General features: G+C 39.6%; 1 protein-coding gene across 1 annotated transcript; it reads left to right on the top strand.

Moving 5' to 3' along the window:
• The first annotated feature begins 301 nt into the window (after positions 1 to 301).
• On the top strand, positions 302 to 27209 carry HLTF (helicase like transcription factor). Its single transcript, XM_079977734.1, has 25 exons — positions 302 to 458; positions 2582 to 2777; positions 4053 to 4219; positions 5581 to 5714; positions 5922 to 6019; positions 6145 to 6219; positions 6354 to 6545; positions 7097 to 7201; positions 8436 to 8469; positions 8830 to 8917; positions 9236 to 9312; positions 9404 to 9448; positions 9950 to 10033; positions 10525 to 10619; positions 11325 to 11468; positions 13739 to 13877; positions 15891 to 16026; positions 16268 to 16447; positions 19467 to 19591; positions 20955 to 21133; positions 21741 to 21860; positions 22701 to 22813; positions 23379 to 23559; positions 24528 to 24608; positions 25776 to 27209. The coding sequence occupies exons 1-25, from the start codon at positions 439 to 441 to the stop codon at positions 25914 to 25916; spliced, it is 2949 nt and encodes a 982-aa protein (XP_079833860.1). The 5' UTR covers positions 302 to 438; the 3' UTR covers positions 25917 to 27209.
• The last annotated feature ends 728 nt before the right edge of the window (positions 27210 to 27937 follow it).

Here is a 27937-nt window from a genome sequence, read left to right as displayed (position 1 = left end):
CCTTAGCAAAAGAAAAGTAAAACACGCGGAAGGCGCCAATGCCGCCGTTCGGCAATTACTTAATCACGTGCGTTCCTTATTATTCTTTCAGGGCGCATGCTCTTTTGGTTTCGGAAACCCGAGCTGCCCCGCCTCCATAACCCCTCTCGCGCGGCGGGCGGGACGCCCATCCTTCCTGGCCTGCTTCATTGGACGGGAGGAAGCGAGTGATGGGTAAGAGCAGCCATTCGGGCAGCGGGCGTTCTAGGTCGGCCCGCCCAGCTTCTTCGCGGATTGGGAGCTGCGGCTTCTCGCTTTAACCGGGTTGGCTGACTGTGGAAGCTCTGAGGCGGCTGTGCAGGTTCTTCACCCGGCGACGTTGGCGTGGCGGGCTTTTTCGGTCCTCTCGCTCTCGCGGGGCGTTGCCAGAGCGGCATTTAGGAGTCCGGCGGCCGCGTCATGGCTTGGAGGTTCATGAGGTGGGGTTTTTTTTTGGGGGGGGGGGCACGCGGAGCGGGTCCCCGAGGCAGGGAAGAATCATAAATGGGACGAAGCGCGTGGGCGGGGGGGGGGGGTTCTTCCCGCGTCCACTCCCCGAAAGGAGGCCTTGACTTGAAGGGGCTGCAATTGCCCCCCGTTTCTGCCTCAGGCCCCCCTGCCGCTTTTGCACTAGGCCTCTCGAGTTATGGGGCCGGGACCAGTCGTGGTCCTTCTGCCTCTTTAGGCAGGACTTGCCTTGCTGGTCTGGGACTGATGGGGAAGCTCTTCGGCTGCCTGGCGCGGTGCTGCGGTCTCAGCCTGTAATTTGGTTTTGCATAATTATTATTTAATAATAATATTGCTGATCAGGGCAAAAAATATTGCAAAAATGCTAACAAGCGTCCAGGAGCCTTCTTCCCCCGAAAAAAGAAGAAAATGAATTTGGTTAAGTGTTGTGTTACTAAGCTAGGGTAAAGGAAAGGTCTGTGTCACAAGAACTTAACCCTGACCGATATATGTGTGCAAGGAAGGTGTTTCCCGGGACTCTGTTTATCATCAAGGACTTTGTTCTCATTCCTGGCCCTTGCATTTCCGGTTTGACCCACCTCTTTGCTCTGGCCTAATAATTTCTTTCTTTCTCACATTTCTTCTTAAAGTACACAGGAGCCAACTCCTAGGGACCATGGTCCCTTTGCTCCCCAAATAAAATATTTGAGGGGGTTGCCCCCCCAGTTGGTGGACCTTGCCATTCACATGGGGTGTGTGAGCCACATCATGTGGTCAGTAATGTGGGGTGTGCTTACCTGGGCCCCCCAATATTTAATTCAAGTTGGCACCCCTGTCTAAGTATGTTTGGTGCTGCATCAACTACATCTTGGAAGTAACATTGATGCAGCGCTGACAGACCTATTTTTTCATACCCGTGTTTCCCCTAATTGCTTATAAAAGCAGGATGTGTGTGGTTTGATTTTTCAGAGCACGAGAGGGAACAAATCCTTCATCACACTCTTGGCACTTACCTTCTTATAGCTGCTGCTACTCGACCATCCATTGTTTTTCTCCCAAGTGTACTTCTTGGTAGCGACACTCAGCTGAGGAGAAAAGTGTTTACTGCACATATGCACACCCCTTTTGCTTTAAAAAGAATTGCGACCCACATTTTATATTGAATTGGGATAGAATATCTTTGTCATGTTCAGTTTGGTCTGTATAGTAGACTTCAGGCATTCAGAAAGGGGATAGTAAGTATAGAATAGTGTAATTTCTGCAGTCACCATTTCCAGTAACACACAAACTTACTTGGTCTCAGTCCCAAGATTATTGACTAATGTGGAACATATCACATTCCTTTCTTTGAACTCATCATTTTTTCAGTACTGTCTTCAAGTAGGTTTCCTAACATTTTTTTTTCTATAAATGGGTAGCAGATGGCGAGAGAGATTTGCCTAAGGTCGACATGTTTTGAACTCATAACTGATTGGAAGTTTGATGGGTAGGTTAATTGCTAGCGGGTTGGCTAACTATTGACAAGTTTACCTTGTTGAGACACTAGTAGCGATGAAGGTTATCTGAACTGTTTGTGCTAAAGGTTTATTTGTGTTCTGTTTAATTTGTGTTCTCCCCACATTTGGGGGTGTAGTGGGGGGAGACTTTGAACTCACTTAGACACTTATTCCACATGTGTGTGGGGGATTTCCCCCCCTTTTTTGTGAATTGCTTAAAAAGTGCCAACTTCAAAGATGTCAAACAAAGATTGCAGTATTGGTTGCTAAACGTGTACAAACCATAGTTCCTTCTGATTATTAAAAAAGTAGTACAGATTAAACAACAAAATGTTGCAGTGTGCAGCTTCTGGTCAGGGTATTGGCCTCTCCATATCCCCTTCTTAATTCCTCACCCTACAACAGCCAGTCATTTGGGGTAGGTTGAAATAGATCAGCCTAATCCCAGCTGAATCAAAACATTTCTCCAGCAATGTCTTTGAGCAGCTTTCATTTCTGCCCATGAAGGTATTTCAAAAGAGCTCATATCTGTGAACTAGGAAGTGACCTATCAATTGAACACCCTGCCTCCAGTAACAAACAATTCCAAATGAAGTTCTTTAAAAATTCTTTTTTTGCAGCAATTTTGAATGGGAATTGGATCCTGATATATATGGAGATCGGCATTACAATGCTTTTACTCGAGAATTTTATCCCAGCCTAGAAGACCTTATGGGATCAGATGCTACTATGGTGACTGAAGAAGATACGGATTCAGCTATCTTATTTGGAACTCTGAGAGGCAATGTGGTTGGATTGCGGTATTATACAGGAGTGGTAAGTACAGGAGGAATACAAATTAGTAACTGTTAACTAGATTGCTTGAAAGGAAAAACTAGGTATGTTGTATAAATTCTAGATAACTAGGTTGTTTGTACTCCCAGTAATGAGCAGAGGCGACTGAAGCATTAAGTAATTTGCACTTTAATTGTAATTCCAAGGGGGGGGGGGGGCGGGTAATTCAGGGATGGCTAACCTTTGACAATGTAGTGTCCGTCAAAGGTTGTTGGACTCACAAATCCCATCATCCCTGACCATTAGCCATGGTGGCTAATGAGTAAGTAAATAGGGCTTCCTTGTGAATAGGATTATGTAGGAAAGGGGAAGAGTGATGGCACCGATGGGGGTATTAATATTGTTTGCCTTTTAAATAGCCCCACTCCTGTTTTACATGTGAACTGGGCAAACCCAAATTTAAAGTATGATTGCAAGTAGTCACATCATATGATGGGTTAAGGCTGTAAATAGATGTTCTTGATAGTGGTGCCTTGATTAGGGAATTCCCCTCTGTCTCAAATTCAGTTGAGGTGAGGTAATTAAATTTCTATAGCAACCTTCATCTGTAGATTGCAGGGTGGTTTGTAATATAAAAATCTTCAAGGTGGAACTTATTTTTTTGTGTATAACTTCATCCAGAGCTGTTCACTGAGCCTATTCTACAACAGATTTGGACCTTACTCTACTTCTGCGAGGTGACTGGTATTGCAAGCAAGATCCACACTTCCACTGTGTGTGTATCTTATATCAGATTCCCAATGTGTTAATTGTACAAAGAAGTGTATTTCTTTAAGTTGAAGCATTGTAGCATATTATAATGTTCCAACTTTGATTATACACTTGGGTACTGAGGCTAAAGACTGCTCTGAAGTTTAATGTACCTGAAATGTTGAGGGAAATCCTCAATCCTTCTTTAGCTTATATACAGAATGTTTCTAGTACTGTAAAAACTTCCTGTTAGAACAAGGGCTTTTGCATTTTTCTCCAAAATGAATTGAACACTTTCCACCTTCACTTCAAGTCAGGCTGTCATATTCAAATTCTTTTGCAACGTTAAAGAAATTTCAGCTGCTCTCTGAGCAATGGCATATGGATGATTTTATTACTTTGAAATTTCATTGTGTTTAATATTACTGTAAAAAACATTGGAAGCAAAAAATATATGGTGTAAAGGTAAAACTGCCTTAACAGTGTTTTAAAGATATTTTGGTTGTATTTTGTGTATTTTATTGTGTATTTTGTACATTTTAAATAACGTGAAGGCTAATTTTGCAGGTCAATAATAATGAAATGGTTGCACTCCAGAGAGAGCCTAACAACGCATATGACAAGAATGCTGTAAAAGTAAATAATGCAAATGGAGACCAGGTAGGCCACATCAAAAAAGAGCTGGCAGCATCATTGGCATACATCATGGACAACAAGTTGGCAGTGGTGGAGGGGTAAGTATGTAAATGTAGGGCTATTTCCCCTGTTGTTTTTTTGAACAGCAGTCCGTTGGTAGTAGTTAGTAAAAATAAAAGTTTGCTACTGTTTATATGATGTGAATCATTCTGATTGTGCCACTAAAATTAGTTTCTAATAAAGTGGGATATCTGGAAGTAGAATCACAATTTGCAGGAAGCAAACTTTATAAACTAAGAAGTCTCAGTATCTGATTGCTGGTTGTGCCGGTGGCTTATGTTGAACAGGTATAGTATAGTGTAAACAAACTCGCAAACATGAAGTGGTTTACTGAATCTGTCACAGATTGATAAGTTCATTGAGGTTTAGAACAGAGACCAGATATATAAGTAATAGTTATTCTACTATCTCTTGAAGCATTGCAGAATTAAGGTTAGGTTTTAAAGACCAAGGTTTTCCCTACCTTTAAATTTAATCAATTTTTGCCACTGAATTTCCATACCTTTTTGAAGTGTACTACTAACAAGCCGACAAAGGTCCGTATAGTTAAAGCCATGGTTTTCCCAGTAGTGATGTATGGAAGTGAGAACTGGACCATAAAGAAAGCTGATCGCCAAAGAATCGATGCTTTTGAATTATGGTGCTGGAGGAGACTCTTGAGAGTCCCATGGACTGCAAGAAGATCAAACCTATCCATTCTTAAGGAAATCAGCCCTGAGTGCTCACTGGAAGGATAGATTGTGAAGCTGAGGCTCCAATACTTTGGCCACCTCATGAGAAGAGAAGACTCCCTGGAGAAGACCCTGATGTTGGGAAAGATTGAGGGCACAAGGAGAAGGGGATGACAGAGGACGAGATGGTTGGACAGTGTTCTCGAAGCTACCAGCATGAGTTTGACCAAAGTGCAGGAGGCAGTGGAAGACAGGAGTGCCTGGAGTGCTCTGGTCCATGGGGTCACAAAGAGTTGGACACAACTAAATGACTAAACAACAACAACAACACTAACATATTGATTCGGCAGTAATATTGTATATGTAAATAGTAGAAACAGGTGGTTCGCTTAATTCTCTCCTCTCTTAAAATCAGTCCCCCCCCTTCTTACCCCTTCATTCCCTTTCCATTGCATTCTAGGCTCCTTTTATAGTTCATTTTAAGATTGTAATAGTTATAGGTAAAACTAGAACTGATGAGGCTGAGATTCAAATCTCCACCCAAGTATGATGCTTACTTGGCAACTTTGATCCAACCAGTGTCTCAGTCGAACATACCTCACACGTTTGTTGTGAAGATAAAAAACCCCAGCTATTTGTGTGCACTGTATGCTGTCCTAGTGTTTTGGTTTTTTAAAAGGAAGGGCAGGGTAAAAATGTAATAACGTAATGTTTTTCTTTTTGTCTAGGGTTGTTCCTTCTGGAGCAAAGAATACTTTCACTATGCCAGTACAGTTGAGTTTTTGGGGAAAAGCAGAAAATAAGCAAGCGGTTCTTGATCGACTAAAAATGCATGGCTTTAAATTAGCTCCTCCAGGAAAAAGTAAGTTAAATAAATATTTTATACAGAAACTTAATAGAAATTCCTTTAAGCAAAACATGAAGTATTTCTTAGCTTATTAAACTTCTCTTATTTCGCATCACATCAATCTCTGTAAATATAAAGCAGTTTTGGTCTGCTGATGATGGGAGAGCATTTGCAGTCATTGATTAATTCCCCCCCCCTTCCCCTTTTAAAAATGATACTCAGTTTCAGAATTTAGCGTTGGGACTAGCAAGAAATATGGCAAAGCTGGAACAAGTTACAGTGCTCCGGTCCATGCTGCTGTACAAATGACAACTGAACAGGTACAATGCATGTCTGTTGTTAGAATTTGAGTTGCTGAATGTACTTTAGAACTTTAAACTCTCCTTTTAATAGGAGTAGAGCTTTGGGGTATATTACCTCGTCTAACTTCTCTGTACAATTCTAGCTCAAGACTGAATTTGACAAACTCTTTGAAGATCTGAAGGAAGATGATAAAACGCGTGAAGTAGAAGCAGCAAAGGTAATATATCCAGCACGTCACATTGATAGTGTGTTAGTGCACACGTTAAACTGGCAAAATGCTAGTAAGTTCTCAGCTACAGGTTGTGGTTTCTGTTACGAAAATGTGTATAATATAACACCTTAATTTTCCAGGCTGTTGTAACTCCATTACTTCCACATCAGAAGCAAGCTTTGGCTTGGATGATTTCCCGTGAGAACAACAAGGAGTTGCCTCCATTTTGGGAAGAGAGGGAAAACTACTTCTACAATACAATTACCAACTTTGCTGAAAAAACGCGGCCAGAAAATGTTCTTGGAGGAATATTGGCAGATGACATGGGCTTGGTAATTCTCATATTAGAATGTTGCCTCTGGGAGCCAGTGTGGTGTAGTGGTTAGTGCAGGGGTCAGCAACCTTTTTCAGCTGTGGGCCAGTCCACCGTCCCTCAGACCATGTGGTGGGCCAGATTATATTTTGGAAAAAAGAAAGAAAAAAGAATGAATTCCTTTGCCCCACAAATAACCCAGAGATGCATTTTAAATAAAAGCACACATTCTACTCATGTAAAAACACGCTGATTCCCGGGCTGGATTAAGAAGGCAATTGGGCCGCATCCGGCCCCCGGTAGGCCTTAGGTTGCCTACCCCTGGGCTAGAGTATCAGACTATAACTGAGAAGATCCGGGTTCAAATCCCTACTCAACTGCAAAACTCGGTGGGTGACTTTGGGGCAGTCACTGCGTCTCACTTGACCTACCTCACAGGTTTATTGTGACAATAAAAGTGGGAAGAAGCATGTATGCCTCCTTCAGCTCCTTTGAGAAAGGCAGTATAAAAAAGAAATAAATAATACAAACTTATGAAACAATGTTAATAAAATGTTCAATGTATTTTAGGGTAAAACACTTACTACGATAGCTGTGATACTTAGCAACTTCCATGGTGGCAAACCTCTTCCTGTTAAAAAGAAAAGTGATCAACTGAAGATATTTCCTATTAAGGTAATTTACTGTTAATACCAGACCCCTGCTTGTATTGTATCAGTTCCAACTTCTCATATTTATACGACAAAAATAATGCAGATATGCAAAGCAAGAAAGAAGGAATGATATATCACTGATGTTCTTGTAGAATATTTGGTCTTGTTCTCTATATACAGTATATATGTGAATTTAATTTATTTGAATTCTACGTGTTACTTGGACTTTTAGCCAAGCCATCCCTACGATTCAGTTTCTTTAAAAAAAAAATACCAAAATAAAAACTGTAAATAAAATGTGTTCTATCACCTCTTGTTCAGTAAGTTTTATCCAGGCTACCAAAAGCAGCCCCAAAGAAAAGGCTCTCCAGAAGGTTCAGGATTTGGCAGTTTTCCAAAAGGAGGTTATTTGCATAGATATGGATCACTTCTGTCCAGAATAAGAGAGAGCAGATATAAATAGCCATGCCTCACAATTCTGTGTGTCCTGATTTCGGTGGAACTTAGCAAGTATAGGATTGCAGCCTAAATTCTTCTGTAGGATAAGCGCCACATTTTGTCAGAAATTCGTAACTAGCAAAGTAGAAAGTAAGTGCCATCTTAAGTAATACTTTTTCTTATATGTTGTTCTCAACAGTACATAGAGGTATAAATTTATCTAGTTGCTAGTTGGCTTAGATTAGTTAACATTTGGAATTGTTTTGTTGCATTTCTGAACAAAAAATATTGTAATGCCCTAAAAATGCTATGTTTCTGGGCAACATGTCTGATGCATTCAGTATAAATCCATAAGGCCACTAGAGGGTGCTGCCCAAGTAGACATCATGTACCAACCCTGTACTGTACTGCAAGAAAGAGACTTAAAATCTAAGAGAAAATGGTCTGAATGTTGCAATCTTCTGGAGAAGATGAGACAACAGTAGCAGCCAATTAGAAAACAAGGAACAAATTCAAACAAACAAACTGTATTCTTAATTTACAGGGAGGATCTAAAATATACAGTGTTTTAGAAATTACAGCTTACTGTTGTAAATTTTGGGAAACCTTGATTGATTGATTGATTGATTGATTGAGGTGAGTGTATTATCTGAATAACTGGAACTGTCTGAAGTAGTGGAAAACGTACTAACTGGTACTTTGAAGAGCTGTGCTAGCCACGTGTTCTTTCAAGTATGTTTCAACTAATTTCCATAAGATTTGTTTTGTTTTTAAACTAAATTTTAGATGCCATTTTAGTGTGTTTATTTTTCTTTTAGAAATGTGTTCCTGCTGTGAAAAATGACCAAGAAGGTAATTTTGATATGGAAACTAATCAAATTTGTTTTGAATTCAGTCAGATGACAACTTTCAGTAGAAGTTAATTTAAGAAATTATTTTTTCACATTAAATATCCTAATTGATCACCAGTAGCTTAAATTTATGACGTGTTGTGGAAAGGGGAATTATTGGCTTGCCTTTGCCTTTGCTTTTATTTTTATTTTGTATTTATTTTTATTATGTCTTTTCCATTTTTTGCACCATGATTTTAATGTTGTGAACTGCCCTGAGATCTACTGGATAGGGTGGTATGCAACATTAATTAATTAATTAAATTAATTAACTAATAATAAGTTATTAGAGAAATCATAGGGTGTTTTTTGTTTTGCTAAGCACCCAGAATTGGCCTGCAGCTGAATGCTTTTGATACAAAGGAGAGTGATTCTCTTCCATCTCAGTCATCCAGAACCCATCCAAAGAGGTAAGCATATTTTATCTGTTCTTGTAAGTCAATTGCAAACTACTTCTGAACTGTTCTCTTCCCCCCTCCCCTGTGTGAGAGAGGGGGTGTTTCTTGGGAGAGAGGTTGCTTTCTGGAGTAAAATCAAATGAGTTTTTTAGATGTGTGAAACATGTTGCAAGGTTATCTTTATTCTGGCCCGTTTGGTGACTAGCATATTTTCTGTTCCATGCTACTGTTTGGTAAATTTATCTCTATACCCTGTCAATCTAAATGATCAGATAAGCGCTTGTGAAATCCTCTATTCACTGTAATCCTTTTGCTTTCTAAATGCTTTAGAGCTATGGGCAAAAAGCCAAAGTATACAGTAAGCAGTGACTCAGAGCCTGAAGAGCAGAACACAGAAATAATGGAAAGTGAGCTTCACTTATTTTGGGGGGTCATTATATTTGTTTTAACAACTTTATTGATTTCCACACTGTGTTAACACTTTTCTTGTTTTCCCAGCCAAAGTGCAAAAAACGCATCCAGCAACAAGAAAGAGAAGGAAAGGTATGATGCTAGTACTTTAAAAATACTACCGTCAAAAAGTTATTGTTCCCCCTTCCCAATGAAACCTGATAACAGTATCCTAATGAGGCCTTTCTAACAGAGAGTGTGTGTGACATTTTGCAGAACTTAAACATATACTGGTGCATAACATACAGTTGTTGGCATGGTGCAAGTGAATGTGTGTTTGCACATTGACACTTTGCTTATGGATGGGCTGCTTTAGGTATTTGAATTAACTGGCCTGTGGTCTAGTTGAATCAGGACTGGCTCTAAGCTAGGAAGAATAATCTTTGATCTATGATCTGTAATATCTGTATTAATTGTGGTGGCTAAACCTGTAGTTCTCATCTTTATACCCAGAAGACAATGCACGGATAGTATGTGCACGAGTGCTCACATGACTGAATGAACAGCTTTTCAAAATAATCTTACTTTAACTAATTTAAACAGGAACTTTTTTTCAAATGTATGCCACTATTTAGTTATAAAACATTTTCACAGCTTCTTGTGATATTCAAGAGGATAAAGCATTTGCTTCTGCTCTTGAGGAACCAGCCATTTCTTCAAAAAAGACAAAGAAAAAAGGTATCCAAACTATTAAGCTTTTCCTTTTATAATGCTACTTAATACGAAATGCTTTTTAACAAGCTTATAGTTGGGAAGGAAAGGAAGACATCTGAAACATCTGGACTGATTGAACCGTATAAAGCAATGATTCCTAGTTGGTGGTATGCAGACCCCAGGAGCTCTATGTAACCCACCCAGGGGCTCTGTGGCACCATTAATATAACAAAAACTATCATAGAGGTATCAAAATTTTCAAAAGTAAGGGGTCCATGGCTTGGTTTTTGAAAAACAGGGGGTTCTGCAATACTTAGCTAATTGGGAACTACTGGTGTAAATGATTGGATTCCTATGCAGTAGTTAAAGCAAAAATGGGAATAATACATACTGTATTTAGGATTAGAAATGATAGTAAATAATTGCAAATTGACTGGATACATCTAAAGAGGACTACATGGAAGTAATCATTGTGATGTTACATTGCTAAACATTATTGTTTTTCCTCTTCAAAGGTGTTGTTACTATTCAGCATAAGAAAAATGAAGGTGAAGAGACACTTGGGACAACACTGATCATTTGTCCACTTTCTGTCCTAAGTAACTGGATTGTAGGTTTTAAATTTAAACAATTGTGCTTTTCGAAGATAAAAATGTGGCATCTTAATTTCTAAAAAGAATGTTAAAGTGAAGATATATGGGGATTAGAATTTTAATACAGCCTAAATGTTCATAACAAAGATTTAAAGTGCAATCATATTTATTCATATTATCCTGTTGAATTCATTGGGGCTTATTCTTAGGTAAACATAGAATTGCAGCCAGAGTAATATAAATTAAGGCGGTTGATGATGAACCGAATGGGTTGGGTATTTCTAATGTTGACTGTGCCTCCAGCCTTGAAACTATAGTATGCAAGTTGCTCCCATTTTTTTTCAGCAGAACAACTTCCATTGTAGTCTCAATAAATCTGAATTAGGCTTACTCTTACTGTGCTTTATCAGGAAGGGCTGTGGCTCAGTGGTAGAGCATTTCCGTGTGCTGCTCTGGTTCGCCAGAAGTGGCTTTGTCATGCTGGCCACATGACCCGGAAGCTGTATACTGGCTCCATCGGCCAATAGAGCGAGATGAGCGCTGCAACCCCAGAGTCGGCCACAACTGGACCTAATGGTCAGGGGTCCCTTTACCTTTTTTTAGATGCACCAAGGGTTATGATTCCTATGTTCCTGACTGTAGTATAGCTTAGAAACCTCTTGACAGACGACAGTTGTTGAGCCATCAGTTAATCGCAACCATCTGGTTAATTTTTATTTCAGGATCAGTTTGAACAACATGTGGATCCGGGTGTTCACTTGAACATTTACGTTTACTATGGCTCGGAGCGCAGCAAAGATCCAGCGGTACTTTCAAGACAGGATGTTGTATTAACAACTTACAACATTTTAGCTAGTGACTATGGAGTAAGTATGGTGAAAAGTTGTAGCAAGATAAAGAAAAGCAGTTTATACGTCATAAATATTTGACTTTTGTTCTAAAATACAACCTAGTAGTCTTAAGCTTTTTTCAAATCAATGCCAAATGCTCCATTGTATTCCTTTTGTTTTTTTAAAACATGTAATCTGTTTTTTCCATTGTATGAGTCTTTAGTTCAGAACAAGCATATATATACGAAGGAGGTTTTTGTCTTGCAGAAGGGCGTCTCCAAACATAAACTGCCATCGCTCATCTCATATCATCAGCCTTGACCTCTTTCTCCAGGTGGGCGCTGGATAAAACTGGTGCACTTGACAACTACAGGGGCAGGGTTCCTCTGTGAATCTGCAGTTCTAAGCACAGAGAAAATAGGCTTTAATATTTTCTGGTGTCTCCAGTTGGTAGAAAGTGGGATGAGATGGAAAATGTTCTCTTTTACTCCCGCCCAGGTGTTTTAGTTTCTAATGGCTTCCAGTCACTAATGGTTTCTATGCTTTTATCTTGAAACAGTTTAATGTTTTATACTTGGGGTGTTCATTATACTCTAGCTGCACTATGATGCACTTTCATATAGGTTGCTATATTTTATTATACTGTAAGTTTTTTGGGATTCTATCCAACTAAGTCATATTCAGAGCAGACTCGCTGAAATTGATGGACGTGACTAACTTGAGTTCATTGATTTTCAGTGGGTCTCCTCTGAGTACAACTTAGTTGGCTACAACTCTTGGAGTCTTGTTCTACCTGGCATTAAGTGCTTAAATTACTGTAATGGATAGCTTGGAAATAACTTGGATGTTATTCTAAGTCAGCTGTTGCAGAAGGAGTAGTAAAAATAAGTGAAATTCTGTACCTGGAAGCTCTCAAGGCTTTTATGTTTTTCAGCTGGGCAACAGAAAGATAAACATTTGGTTCCTGCTCTTAGAGCTTGAAAATGATATCAGTTCTGAGAATTGCATACCTTTTAAGGAAGTTAAGTGGAGACTGATCTATGTAAATGTAGATGTGGACATTTAAAAACAGATCCACTGTGCGTTGGGTGTTTATGCCTTAAGTAGCAGTATAGCAGTTTTAAAAGCACATGCTCAAGTAGCAAATCTTTTACAGCATTTTTAAGTTGCAACTGATGTTTGGAGAGTGGGGGTGATTGTGGTGGAGAGAATACAGCTCAGACTGGATAGTAATACTGGGACTATGTGTGGTGGTGAAGTGCTTGGTGGCTGTGACTTTTTTGTCTGTTTAAGCAGCTGACACAATCTTGCCTTCCTCTGCCCATTTCTTAGGTGATATTATTAATTGCATCTTGATGTGGGTGCTCACCCTTGGAAATAGAGTAGAAAACTTTGTTTTTTCTCATACAGCTCCAATGGAAACACTTGTAAAATACTGAACTGTTTTTGGCACCTGCTAAAAATGTTTTTGTTTAGGCAAGCATGTCCAGTCATGTAAATTGGATGTGTATTTTATTATGCAATTTTATTTTGTAATGTGTGTGTGTGTGTGTGTGTTATATATATATTTGAAACTACTTATTCTGTTTATGTTTAGATTTTATTTTTGGTCAACTTTATATGTTATGTAAACTGCTTAGTAGTTTAGTGATTGTAATCCTATTAAATAAACAAAAGCTCTTTCTGGAGTGAAATAGGGCCTGTATTACACTTCTGTTTTCTCTGTCCCTTAAAGACAAAACTCCAGTTGCTTAGCTGCTGCTTTATTTTAAATCATATGACTAACAGTTCTATTGTTACGTTCTGATGACTGTCATGGGAATAAATTTAACAGATCTGTGTAGTATCTGCTTTAGATGTGAACTGTAAGTAGAGCATGCTGTATTTAAGCCATTCAAATAATTTCCCATATCTTACACTGTGTGTGTGTGTGTACATACACACACCTGTGATCTGGGGGCAAGTGTGGCCCTCCAGGTCCCTCTTATCTGGCTTGTGGGGCTCTTTCTAGGCCACACACCTTCCTTGAGTATTTTTATTGGTTGAAATTGTCCTTATAATGCCTCTTGCATTAATTGGGTTGGATTTTCAGTGAAGCAGCAAAAGTGATTTGGCTTCCAGGCCTTCATGCACGCTTGATGTAGCTGACTTCCTCTATTCCTCTTCATAAAGGTTACATATATTCTTCTGGAATAGAGAATGAAAGCAAAATGGTTTCTTTTTATTTTTTTTTAAGTCGCTGCTTATTTTACAGAGTTTACTTATATCCTTAAAGTACTACAGCCATTATTTAAATTTTGTTCTAGGCCAGAGGTAATAGCCCTTTACACAAATTAAAATGGCTGAGAGTGGTGTTGGATGAAGGACACACAATACGAAATCCAAATGCTCAACAGACAAAAGCTGTACTGGACCTAGATGCACAAAGAAGATGGATTTTGACAGGTAATTATGCCAAAGGGAGAACACTGCAGCAATGTGTTAATTGACTATAAGAGTTATGCTGATTTCAGTAAGATTTTTCAACAGTACTGCGATGCATTATGTCTCTTAGTTTGTTTTGCAGTCTGTAAAATTGCTTTAGTTAAGATTGTAGCTTGCTACTTGCTTTGGGGCACGTGTGTATGCACTCCTCCCTCCAGGGAGCATTCAATTAGCAAATTTCAGCCCAAGCAGGAGCAATCAGTGCAGTGGGATAGTACTGCACCACCCTATTGACAGCACTGTTGCTTCCACTTAGCAGGATGGGGCAAGGTCAGGACTTGTATGGGCAGATCAGCAGAGTCAATGTGGCACTCTGGGCTGCCATTCTGCCACTCTGATCTGCTCCTGCACCATCCTGGCAAACAGTAGAGACCCCACTTTTGGAAGGGTGGCAGTGCAGCAGCACCTTGTCTGCAGCTGCTCTTGAGCATGTGGAATTTAGCAGCATGTAAGAGATGCAAGATAAGTTCTGCTAGGGATGCAACATCTGTATTTCCTTCCCTTCTGATCATACTAGCTGCTTGGCATTGGAGCCACCCAGAGAAGCAGCCAAAACTACTGTCCTATTCCAATGGAAGTGCTGTTCCTGCTTTGAGTGCCTGATGTTGCTCAGGGGGCGGTATGAATGTCTTTGCTGGAAAAAACTGCATTTGTAGTGCATATGCAGACATTTTCTCACTTTCAGATTATACCTCTCTGAGAGCAAGCACCTTTTCTATTGTATTTTTCTGCCTACCTCCAGCACTGCTTTTACTTTTCCAGTCATAAATTCCTGCTGCAAAAATGCAGCCAAAGTGGCTGCTTCCTGTTCTGAAGAGTTCAATTGCTCATCAAACAGTGAAGAAATTAGTTCATGAACTGATGGTGTTACTGTTAAAACCCGATTTGAAGCCATGGTTGGACTAGATTCAAATTCTTAGCACTGTTTAGTTTTAATGGACTACTGGGATCAAACCCATAAACTTAGATTAAAGAAAGCATCTCTCCCAGGACAACAATTGTTCCTGGCCTTAAAGTTTAAATTTTCACTTAATTATACAACTGAATAATAGTTTGAACCGGGAAACCTAGGCTGAGAAATTCCAGCCATCGCACCCTTTTCTTCTGCCACATCATATCCAACTCTCGGGGAAGCATTTATTGAGGACTGGTGGGAGAAACAATAGGCTGAAAAGTCAGCTTCTGCCAACCCTGTTATATGGGCTGATGATCCAGAGATCCAGCCCATTTTTAACTTGCTGATTATAGTGGAGTATTGAAGTTGACATTAATATTAAAATGAAAAAGCAGCTTTGTAAACAAATGCATCAATGCAGTTTAAGCCCAAGAATATTTATTTCCAGTGTAAACTCTTATTTTGATCAGGCTCTATGTCTTTTAGGTAGTGACTGTACCTGACTAAAGATGTTTCGAAAGCTAAGCAAAGTAGATGCCAGAACTGTTGCATTTTGCAGTAGTGAGGGACTTCATTATTTACAAGGAGGCACTGCTTTTAAAAAACCATTTTTAATTCATGAAATAAAATAATTAGGATCTAGTGCCAGAATGTGTTGATCCAAAATAATAATCGATGATACAGTTTTGCAACAGTGTGTGGGTTTCCATCAGCCTGCAAGTCAGCCAATCATGTTAAGGCAGATTCATGTAAATGTAACTTTATAGGAAATTAACAAATGTTTTAATATGTGAAATTGATTTTTTTAAAACTTGCCTAGCAGAAGCTAAATACTAATGTTAGAGTGGTACTTAGCAATATTTTGGTGTGATTTTTTTAAATAATACATAATAATATTTACCTAAGAATTCAAGCTGATACATTGATACAAATGCCAAAATAATTTTTGGCAAGTTTTTTATACTTGTACAAGGATACTTTTTGTTTACCCAGTCTTTACTTTTGTTTTTGAGTGAATTTCATGTGGTGTAATCATAATGTGTGGCATGTTTTTGTTTTGTCTTTCTTCTTCCTTTTAGGCACACCTATTCAGAATTCCTTAAAGGATTTGTGGTCTCTTCTTTCCTTTTTAAAGCTGAAGCCTTTTACAGATAGAGACTGGTGGCACAGAACAATCCAGCGTCCTGTCACTATGGGAGATCAAGGAGGGCTTAAGTATAAAATGTTTCTAGTTTCTAGTTTTCTAATACGTATCCTTGATAAGTACATTTTGTAAAGTTAAGTACATGGGTTATACATAAACTGAATGCTATGTCAAGAATACAGACTTCATTTAAAGTCCTTTTAGTAAAATACAGAAAATTTGCAGTTTTCACTGGGTATACAAGACTGTGCGACTGAGATATAAAATATATCTGATGTTAAAGCCTCACGGGTGCTTCTTTTGTCCTGCTAGGCGTTTACAATCCCTAATTAACAGCATTACACTTCGAAGAACTAAAACAAGCAAAGTTAAAGGGAAGCCAGTTTTGAAGCTCCCGGAACGCAAAGTATTCATTCAGCATATTACACTTACAGATGAAGAGAGCCAAATGTATCATTCTGTGAAAAACGAGAGCATTGCTGCTGTTAAGAGGTAAATAGTGCCAGCTGTTAAGCGGAAGAACAGAATTCCATTAGGTTGCATTCAGTAATTGTTGTAGTCTGATTTTTTATCTTGCATGTCTTATAATGCAATACCAAATACGTCAACTCAGAAATAAGGCCTGTTGGATTCAGTAGGGCTTAACTCCGAGGTAAGTGTATATAGTGGTACCTTGGTTTATGAACTTAATCCGTTCCAGAAGTCCGTTCTTAAACCAAAGCATTCTTAAACCAAGGCGTGCTTTCCCATAGCAGCGGGGGACTCAATTTACAAATGGAACACACTCAACAGGAAGCGAAACATGTTCTTATTCCAAGGCAAAGTTCACAAACCAAAACACCTACTTCTGGGTTTGCAGCGTTCTTAATCCAAGTTGTTCATAAACGAAGCTGTTGTTAAACCAAGGTACCACTGTATAGGATTGCAGCCCTGTAGATTCCATTGTAATAAAACTCCATGGAATGCAATATTAAGACTCCCAAGTTTTTATATTTATTTTTATAAATTTTATTTTCAGTTTTCATATATATTAGACTTCCCTTCCCCCCCCCTTTTGTGGTTTTACTTGAATTTTTTAACTGCATTTTTCACATTACTCCTTTTTTAAGTTATTATCTTGATAATACTTTTAACTGCTTGATTTAAGGTAACTCTACTAATGCACTTAATTGAATGCCACGATTTTTCCAATATTACACAAATGATCCCCACTCTTTAATTTATATATGTATGTGTGTGTGTGTGTGTGCGTGTGCGCACGTGTGCAATATTAAGACTCCCAAGTTTTTGGATTACCGTATTTTTCCCTCTATAACACGCAGATTTTTTCTCCTAAAAAGTAAGGGGAAATGTCTGTGCGTGTTATAGAGCGAATGTGTGGTCCCTGGAGCCGTTTGTCCCAAGTGCATGGCAAAAATCATATTGCGCCGTCACGGAGGAGAGGAGGCTGTTGCTTTCCTGCATTCTGCCTCAGGGTCTTACTGCCCACCCTGTTCTGTTTCGGTTGCTGTTTGCTCAGACGGAACAAAGAGCAGTGAAATCCCCTCCCCTCCAGGCAACCCCTCCTCTCCAGGCAAGTAGAGAGGAAAGCAGAGCGTCCCTGCTCCGGTGGTGGTGCTGCTGCTGCTGCTGCTGCGTCTGGGGACTCGGCAGGCAGCGGAAAACATGCAGATGAGAGAGAGAGAGGGGGGGGGCTGGCTTGAGTGGGTGGGTGGACTTTTGCCTTCCTTCCCCCCCTTTAAACCCCTCTCCTGCATTCTTAGCCAGCTGCTTCTCCGCACACCCCTCTCGTGCTCCTTGTCCCTTCTATATTTTTCCTTCCCTCCCCACTTAAAACGTGGTTACAAAGCACGGATCCACATGGATCCTCAGGATCTTTGCATTGGGTCACCCCAAATTCACCATCAGATCACATAGCAATGATCTGATGCAAAAACAGGGCTGCAATGGTGCAAAAACGTGGTTACAAAGCATGGATCCACATGGATCCTCAGGATCTTTGCATTGGGTCACCTCAAATTCACCATCAGATCACATAGCATGTCCATGGCTACAGCCTGCCCCCCCAAAATCACGTACCCACTGTTGCCTGGGGCTGCAATGGTGCAAAAACGTGGTTACAAAGCATGGATCCACATGGATCCTCAGGATCTTTGCATTGGGTCACCTCAAATTCACCATCAGATCACATAGCATGTCCATGGCTACAGCCTGCCCCCCCAAAATCACGTACCCACTGTTGCCTGGGGCTGCAATGGTGCAAAAACGTGGTTACAAAGCATGGATCCACATGGATCCTCAGGATCTTTGCATTGGGTCAGCCCAAATTCACCATCAGAGCACATAGCATGTACATGGCTACAGCCTGCCCCCCAAAAATCACGTACCCACTGTTGCCTGGGGCTGCAATGGTGCAAAAACGTGGTTACAAAGCATGGATCCACATGGATCCTCAGGATCTTTGCATTGGGTCAGCCCAAATTCACCATCAGAGCACATAGCATGTACATGGCTACAGCCTGCCCCCCAAAAATCACGTACCCACTGTTGCCTGGGGCTGCAATGGTGCAAAAACGTGGTTACAAAGCATGGATCCACATGGATCCTCAGGATCTTTGCATTGGGTCAGCCCAAATTCACCATTAGAGCACATAGCATGTCCATGGCTACAGCCTGCCCCCCAAAAATCACACACCCACTGTTGCCTGGGGCTGCAATGGTGCAAAAATGTGGTTACAAAGCATGGATCCACAGGGATTCTCAGGATTTTTGCATTGGGTCACCCCAAATTCACCATCAGATCACATGTGTGTGGCCACAGCATGAAGCACAAAAATGATACATCCACTGTTTCATTCAGAATGTTTTTTCCCTTGTTTTCCTCCTCTAAAAACGATGTGCGTGTTATGGTCAGGTGCGTGTTATAGAGCGAAAAATACGGTATGTAGAAATTTAACCATTCTTCCTTCAGTGGCCAGCACATTAGCCATTTTTGTTGCAATTGGAATAGTACTAACAAACTTCCATGATATTTTAATCAGATTAGTACTCATCATTCACAACATTAAAAGGATGGTTGAGAAAATGGGAACATCTGCTGCAACTGTTCAGTGACTGCTTGGTCTGTTGTATACAAATAAATCTGCATTGTCAGGCAGAATGCTGTTCTCAAAACAGGGCATGAGATTTTAACTAAGTGGCTCCTGATAATGCCATTGTTTTTCAGTCTATTATGGAGGGTTAAATGACATGGGAAGCAAAATGGATACACATACATTTACACACCCCTTACACTGAGGTGCCTCATTTGATAGCCTGGATTGTAATCCTTGGTTAAATCACTGTTTCCAACTCTAATGGTATGGTAAATATGACCTAACAAATCCTGCAAAGTTCTCTAATTATTATGGCACAAGAGAGAATTGGGCCAGAATTCGGAGGATTTGTGGATCACAGCTCAAGTATTTAAACTGTAACACTTGATTTATTTAATGTCAAAATTATCCTGCAGGTACTTCAATGATAGAAGTGTCTTGACCCACTATGCAGATGTTCTTGGTGTGTTGCTCAGGCTGAGACAGTTGTGTTGTCATCCATGGCTCTGTACAAGTGTGTCCTCATCCAGTGATACAGAAGGTAAGTATTCCCATGTTCTTTTAAAAACATATGAGACCTTTAATCTCAGGTGCTTACACTTCTTGATTTACGGCAGTTGCTGATGATCCAAATGGGTTGGTTAGTATCTGCACGTGACGAAGGCAGGAGAGCAAAGAACTCCACAGTAAAAAGTTGTGTGTCACCCTTCTATTAATGCGCACCTGTCAGTTGTTTAGTATTCAGATCTGTGTACTGTATATACTCGAATATAAGCCGACTTTTTCAGCTCATTTTTAATGCTGAAAAAGCCCCCCATGGGGGGGGATAATAAAAGTTCTAAAACATTCCAATCCTTAAGGGCACGGGTGTCAAACACAAGGGCCGCGGGCCGAATCCGGCCCGCCAGACCTCGTCATGTGGCCCATGTAGCTGCCGCCGGCCGCCAGCCTTCACCTTTTATTCTCGCTTTTTTTTTTTGACACAAGAAAGCCACCTCTTCAGCGCATGCGCGGCAGCCTACAAGCCAGAGAACGTCTGCCCTCTAGCGGCGCCAGCCGTTCTACACAGGAAACCTCCACTTTACATGTATTCAGGAAACCTCCACTTGTTTTTATATTGAGCGCATGCCATCCTGTGATGTGACAGATCCAACGGCTGCGGATTGCTACGCCAGACATTGATGGACTGACCTCAGGAAAACTATGTCAGCCATCTAGTCAGAAAAGTTTTTAAAAAGTGCCTTGTGTTTGCCATATGTGTAATAAACAGTGTTTGGCAATATTTGTATGTTTTAAAAAAATAAATTACTGTCTGTTACCAAAAATCCTTTTTCAATAAATTGTACAATAATTGTACATTTGAATATCTACTTGCCATTATTCTGACTATGTTTCTGCTTTCAGAGCTAGTTACTACTTACATTATTACAAAAAACAGTAATAATTGAATGCAGTGACAATAATTTATGATAATAAAGAGTGGACACATAGTCCTACAGATACAACTGGCCCTTTGAGGGTGACCAAACTGCTGATGCGGCCCCCGATGAATTTGAGTTTGACACCCTTGCTTTAGGGGCATCTTCCACGAAAAAACCTAAATGCCACCAGCCCAGCCCAGTGAGGACTAACTATGGTCACCACCTACAGAATGTTGAGAATCAACTGGAAAATAAAAAGGGAAAATCAGGAGGCTGGGAGAGAGAGATGAAATAACCTGCTAGTTAGGGGAATGGCTATCTGGAACCTTCAATAAGAATAAATCCTACTAGAAGATGAAATACACAGCAACATTTTGTTGTAGATCCTGCTGAAATAGATGCACCTTTGTGGTTATCTTGCACTGTGATACTTTAACCCTGTAACATTGCTCTTTTTAATTTTTTGTGTATGTGTCTGGACAGCTAATAGTACCCCTGAAGAATTGCGTATGAAATTAATAGAAAAAATGAAGTTTGTGCTCAGCTCTGGATCAGATGAAGAATGTGCCATTTGCTTAGAGTCCCTGAACTTTCCCGTGATAACACACTGTGCCCATGTGTTCTGTAAACCATGTATCTGTGAAGTTATCCAGAGAGAGAAGGTTAGTTATTACCTTTACAAAACTGCAGTGAAGGCAGTTTATATCAGTGGCCAGTAGGGCTACTGTTTTGATAAAACAGTTTAATACTCCTTATATTTTATTTTAATTTATTGCCATCGAAACTAATCTACTGACTTTTCTACATTCTACTGCATGTATTCCTCTTGATTCGGACCTTTTGATTGTATTGACCTGCACAGTATTTATTATTATTATTATTTTGCATGTGTTTATGATGGCTTCACATTAGACTGAATTGGTACATTGGACAACTTTAACTTGTTTAATTTCAAGGTTTTGCTCAATACCTTTTTGTCATAATTTCATTGCTGTTGCATGTTTTTTGGTGAGAGGAGGGAAAATGCATAATTATGCTACTAATGGTTAACAGGTCCTACATGGCATTCTTAATTCTTTCGTGGGGGAGTATTGCCACCCTGATTAATTCTTTGTAGTATTCACTTTGTATATTGCTCTATGTGAAACCTTACCCTCTTCAAAAAACCGCTGAACTACTAACTTAAGTATAATACAAAAGCTAGCCTTTAAACATGCAGATCACAACAGTGTATTTCTCAGAACTATAAACTTGTGTTGTCTTTTTCAGACAAACGCCAAATGTCCTCTTTGCAGGAAAGAGGTTGGATTAGAAAATTTAGTAGAATGTCCTTCAGAGGAACTGGATAGTGGAAAAAAGCCTGGCCAAGAATGGGTATCTAGTTCAAAGGTAAATGTCAGATTAGAACACTTCATTGTCTTTATTCTGTGGTATGCAAAATATGTTCTTAATTCGTTTTGCATTAAAATGCACCAAAACATTACACTCTAGATAATTACCACACTGGCTAAATTTTGATACATGGATTGTGCTTAGTAACAGGAAAGGGCATGAGTTAGCCACTTTTTATGTTCAGTCTTCTTGGTCCTACTTCTTCCTTCTTCCTTACTGATTTTTGGTGTCTTTTTCCTCTGTGCCCTCATTAAGGATTTAAGCAATTCATCTAGACTCTTGCAAGAACTCTGCTTTCTCCATATTATTTTCTATTACCTTGTCCTTGGCATTAGCCATCTTCACTGCTTTATGCCACTGAAAGCAGTGGGAGGTGAGGCCATAACTGGAAAGAATTGTTACCTATGGAAAATACAAGGCTTGCACATTTGTGAATTCCTGATATCTTCCTACATTTAATTCCATTTATCAATGTGACTTAGGTTGCTACTTCCTAAAAGTCACACATTACTTTCATGTATGTGTTAACAGTTCCTGTTGCTTTCCAAAATGGAGATTCTAGGTCTCCTAAGTAATGACATTTTATATAGGAAATTAAGTTTTCTTTCCAATTCTTGTACCCTGTGATATTAGTTCCAGATTCACCGATTTTATTTTATCTCTGGGAGGCCAATTATTTTTGGTATGTCGTGGTAAGAAATGGGAGAAACAATTGGTCAGTCTAGCACACAGGACTCTGAGAACATGCATGCTTTCCTTTGAAACAATAAAACTAACCTCAGGAAAATCAAGAGACTCGTTGTTTGTAAAACTGAAAATAACTACTTTGTGTTTCAGGTCAATGCACTGATGCATGCCTTGATAAAACTAAGGAAGCAAAATCCTGCTGTTAAGAGTTTAATAGTTTCTCAGTTCACAAAGTTCCTGACTCTAATAGAGATTCCACTAAAGTAAGTAGAAATATGTGCTAGTTAAGTTTCTTCAGCATAGTACTTACTATCTTATCTGCTGTGCTGCGTGCCCCTCCCCCCCAAAAAAACAACTTCTCATGAAAAAAATCAAAACTTCCTATCAAAGTAGGGGTTGTGATTTTAGGGGGGTGAAACTTAGTTTTTGTAAATTTCTTCAGTGAGGCATCTTAAAAAGATGTTTTTGGGTGTGAAGAAATCAAATCTGGTATTATTTTTATGGTTGGACAACATTTAGCTTGGTAAGTCTACATTTGATGAAGAAGCACATAAACTGCTTTTGGAAAACCAAAGAATTTTAATTTTACCTTCTGAAAGTGTCAGATAATAATTATAATTAATAATATAACTGCAAGTTTCTATGCAGTTTTACACACATTTTACTTAGCAGCAAAATACTAACCAAAATATCTTTTGATAACCGAAGTCATGTTATAACTTTTTAGCACCCTTCATTTTGGGAATTTGGAAGTTGAAAAATTCAGCATGCCACAATATGAGGTCAGAACTCTCAAATTGACTAACTGTTGTACTTCTTCTGATTCAGGGAATCTGGGTTTGCTTTTGCTCGTTTGGATGGGTCTATGACACGGAAACAAAGAGTACAGGCAATTCAGCAGTTCCAAAGTAATGCAGAAGGGACCCCAACTATAATGCTGTTATCTCTAAAAGCTGGTGGTGTTGGTTTGAATCTCACAGCAGCTTCACAAGTATTTTTAATGGATCCAGTAAGTATAAACGAGTCAATCAGTGTGATATTTACTGGCTCTGCAACACATCCTAGAAATAAAAGAAGGAATGCGAAATTCATTTTTAGCAGCTAGATAATGGCAAAAGAAAGTGATAAGGGTGCTGTTAACTGCCGCAAAAAACACAGGTTTTCCCCCATCAGGTTAGCTGTGGTAGAAAACCTGTAATAAAGCTGCTGATTGCAAATGTGCATAAGTTAACTTGAAAAGCTAAGGGAGCGATCCTAATCTCTGGCTGGCAGAGGTGCGGTTTGATGCGTGTGCATTTTCAGGAGTAGAAGTTGTGGAGCAGGGAGGAAAAAAGTCCCTTTGCTGTCCCAGTTCCAAAGTTGGATCAGCAAAAAGGCTCAAATTGGGCCTCTTGTAACATGATGACAGCAGGTTTGCACAGCCTCTCCTCTCAGGGATTTCTGCTGGTTACTGCTGTTGGAAATGCTATCTACCTGGCATTTGGGATATGTATGTTGAGATGCTCCTTGCTGGTGGAGGCTGATCAGGGGGACATAATCATTCCATTCATACCCCTTCAAGATCAGGAGTTGTGTGCCTGCTATTATCCTTATAAGAAAAAGTGAAATTGTATCAGTTCATTCCTCCCCCAGTCATCTTTAAAGGCTTTATATCTTATGGAAGTGAATGGGCTCCCCCGGAGAGCCTTTGTATTCTAGCTTAACTATAATCAGAAATCCATTTATCTTCAAGAATACTCCTTATTCCAGGCAACTTGATGGGATAGGCAGTTTGTCACCAAGAAATGGGCTGATGGGCTGATGTGTCATGTATATAACTAATAGAAAATGGAATATGTTATTCTCAAGTCTTCCAACGCCATACTAGTAAAACACTAAAGTCCCACAGTGCTATAGTGATCATAGCTTTGAAATCTGAAATGTGAAAGCACATTACTTTTGGCAGGGCTTAGCATGACTACTGAATATCTCTGATAGGCTTGGAATCCTGCTGCAGAGGACCAGTGCTTTGACAGATGTCACAGACTTGGGCAGAAGCAGGATGTTGTCATCACCAAGGTAAGCTGGTGATTATCTTAAGCACCTGTGGTTATAAGAAGTTGCTTTTAATTCAAGCACACTTATACATACTGCTGAACCCAGAGTCCGCAGTTGTGCTTAGGGATGCAGTATAATAAAAGAGGGACTAGCAAGGAATTAAATCGTATTTTCTGTATTGCAAACATGTGGCCTTTGAAACAACAGAGGGCGCATAGAGTAGCTAAGGGTCTATGTGAAGAGCGTTAAAAAGATGAACTTTTGCCAGTTAACTATTTGGCACAAAGATGGGAAACAGACTGAATCTTGCTTCCCTCACTGACATGATTTCAGTTTCGTAAAATGGCCTCTGCTGTTTGAGTGGGGTCCGCAGATAGTTTTCAGTCTAAGTCGGCATAGTAATGTAAGACAGCTTCCCCACACATAAGGCTCCTTGCTAGATGAGCAGTTGCAGATAGAAATGAAGGCACTACTTTCTTCTTGTTGCTGTAAGTTCTAGGACTGTACTTTCCATAAATATTTTTCCTGAACTCTTAGTTTGCCAAAGTTCATGGAGGACCACTTAACAACATGGTTTTTGTTCTACAAATCAAAGCACATAGAACCATAGAGTTGGAAGGGACCCTGAGGATCATATAGTCAACCCCCTGCAATGCAGGAATCTTGCCCATCGTGGGGCTCGCACTCACAAACCTGAGATTAAGAGTCTCATGCTCTAGCAACTGAGCTAAACTAGCATATATTAATGATATTTAGATAATGGATGTGCATGTGTTTTGTGAGTATGGTTCTGTGAGACTGAGTGTATCAGTTTTTAAATCACTATGGGGCCAAGTACAAATACTATTTGACTGTGGTTGGTGAACCACAGTTTGAGAACCTTTATCCTAGAATGGGGAACCTATGGACTTGCAACTCTTGTTGGACTCCCAAGTCTCCTTAGCGTGGCTAAGGGTTGGGGATGGGATTTGAGAGTTCACATCTGGAGGGCTGCAAGCTCCACCCCCCCCCCATGGTCTAGTATTTGTCTCCTTGCTATTCTTACTTCTTCACATCATAGTAAATGAATCACACTTTAGGATAGCACATTTTCAGTAATATATTTAAAGTACCTTTGGAAAAGTAGTATGATAGCAGTGAATTTCCTTTTTTCTTTTGTTTGACATTTTCTTAAAAAAACACATTTAGTTCATTGTGAAGAACTCAGTAGAGGAAAACATGCTGAAAATCCAGGAGAAGAAGAAAGAACTTGCGACTGGAGCCTTTGGAAACAAGAAATCTTCTAGTGAAACAAAAATTAACGAAATCAAGACTTTGATGGATTTATAACTTGAGATGTTAGGCCCAGCTAATTTAAAGACAGCCGACCTGATGTTACTTGTTCAGTCAGTGTGTACATAGCTTTAGAACTACTCTGTTAAATCATCATTGGCATAAGATGTGCCATGTAATAAGCAGACTGATGCAGCTACCACCATTATTATTATTATTATTATTATTATTATTATTATTAATTTTAGGCTGCATTCCTAAGGCACAGTGGCTCTCAATTTTAGGACAGATGAGAACTTTAATTACTCTCATTTTTCTTTCTATCCACACTTCCCTCCTGGCCACCATTTCCCTGGGAAATAAAAGAAAGATTTTTGTTAGCTCCTCAGGTGGAGTATTTTTTTCCCCTAGCATTGGGGGACTGGGTAGGAGCAGGATTCTTTGGATCCAAGCCTCTCCTGCATGTCCCAAAATCTTCCTGATATGATACCCCCACTTCAAGTATTATTGGCATCAGAACTGACATTGGTAGGGCCATAGCCACAGAAGTTTCTGCAGCAGTGGGGACCAACATCAGATCTCCTATGCTGAAGTACAGGGGGAGATCCAATGTATCCTATATTGCCTGGGACTGCAGATGTAGGGTTTAAGATGGTAACTATTCTGAACACCTGGGCTTCAAAACACAGTTAAAGCAGTTCTTTATCACCATGTTCTTTAAATGTACTGGTGCCCTTTTATCAAATTTTCTTGAATTGTGTTTAGTGTACAATGGGCAAGTATTACTAATAACAAAGAATACTGTTCTTTAAATTAGAGTTAAATGAGTCACCTAGCAGTGTCATATTTTGTGTGTTGGGCAGATTGACAATGACAAACACCAACATGCTTTTGCCTCTGCGGTGAATGCCAGTTAGATAACCTAGTTCATGTACTCCTGTAACTGTCTACATCAGTAGAAAAGGATTGTAAAATGAGGATATGACCAGAATTAAGTTCCTTCTTTTTTTTTGCTAGACTATATCCAAACAATCTAAATATATCCAAACTCCTAAAAGTAAAATAATTTTTAGTTAATTGCACACTCTTAATTTTACAGTGATATGACTTAAAACGGTCTATAGATTGTTGTCCACTATATACTGAGTTTTCTACTATCTTGTACAGCTAGAATCCAGATTTAGGAAATCATGTTTACTGCAAACAAGTAAACTTTTGTCTGAGTTGATACGCTGCCTCCATTCTCTTGCTGCAAAATCATTCAAGAAATAGCATTGTTTGAAATAGTAAAACCTCAGTAATTTGGTAGAAGTTTTATTTCTAGGTAAATAAAATTGTGGCTTATGCAGACTCATGCCTGTAATCATTAACGTTTTATAATGCTTTTTGTTTATCTACACAGTATGACCTGTAAACAGCAACTGAGGCATAAGCTCCTGACAGATCTTGTAAAAATGCACAAGGAGAATCTAATAAGCTTCTCACCCATCGCTTAGCTTATCTGCTAATCAGAAATCAAAATCTCTAGTGCTGATAAACATTCCCCTGCTGTCCCCATTCTATGCTGGTCACTCTTAGCAAGTAGTTAAAACTAGTGGAACACGGAAGAAAACACATAGAGGTGTGGTGTACTCCTGTGCAGCATTCTGTAACCAGCAAGCCACTCACTTCCTCTCATCATTGTGCCATTTGAGATTTTTCCATCCTTTCATTTTTTCTTTAAGCTTTGTTTGTTTGTTTGGCTTCATAAGGATTAGCATGTAGGATATAATTTGATGGACGAGTGCTTTCAGTGCACAAAGGGTAACATGAACTAAGAATGAGTAACCTTTCCCTGTAGAATCTTAACAAGACAGGAACACAATTTTCCCTTGGTAGTACATCAGGCAGGTTATCATCACTGGACCACAGCTCCTGTCATCCCTGACCATCGGCCATACTGGGTGGAGAAGATGGGAGCTTGAGATCAGCATTTCTATAGCTCCCCTGCCCTTGCTGAGATACTATTAAATTATGATGGCAGTTGTTTATTGTGGCAGACTTCTATGGACACCACAGAAATGGTGAAATCCAACTAT

Source organism: Podarcis cretensis, assembly GCF_951804945.1.
Source record: "Podarcis cretensis genome assembly, chromosome: 5".
NCBI classification, from domain to species: Eukaryota; Metazoa; Chordata; class Lepidosauria; order Squamata; family Lacertidae; genus Podarcis; species Podarcis cretensis.
Note: the sequence above shows the minus strand (reverse complement) of the source record. Positions and strands in the feature narration are given on the sequence as shown.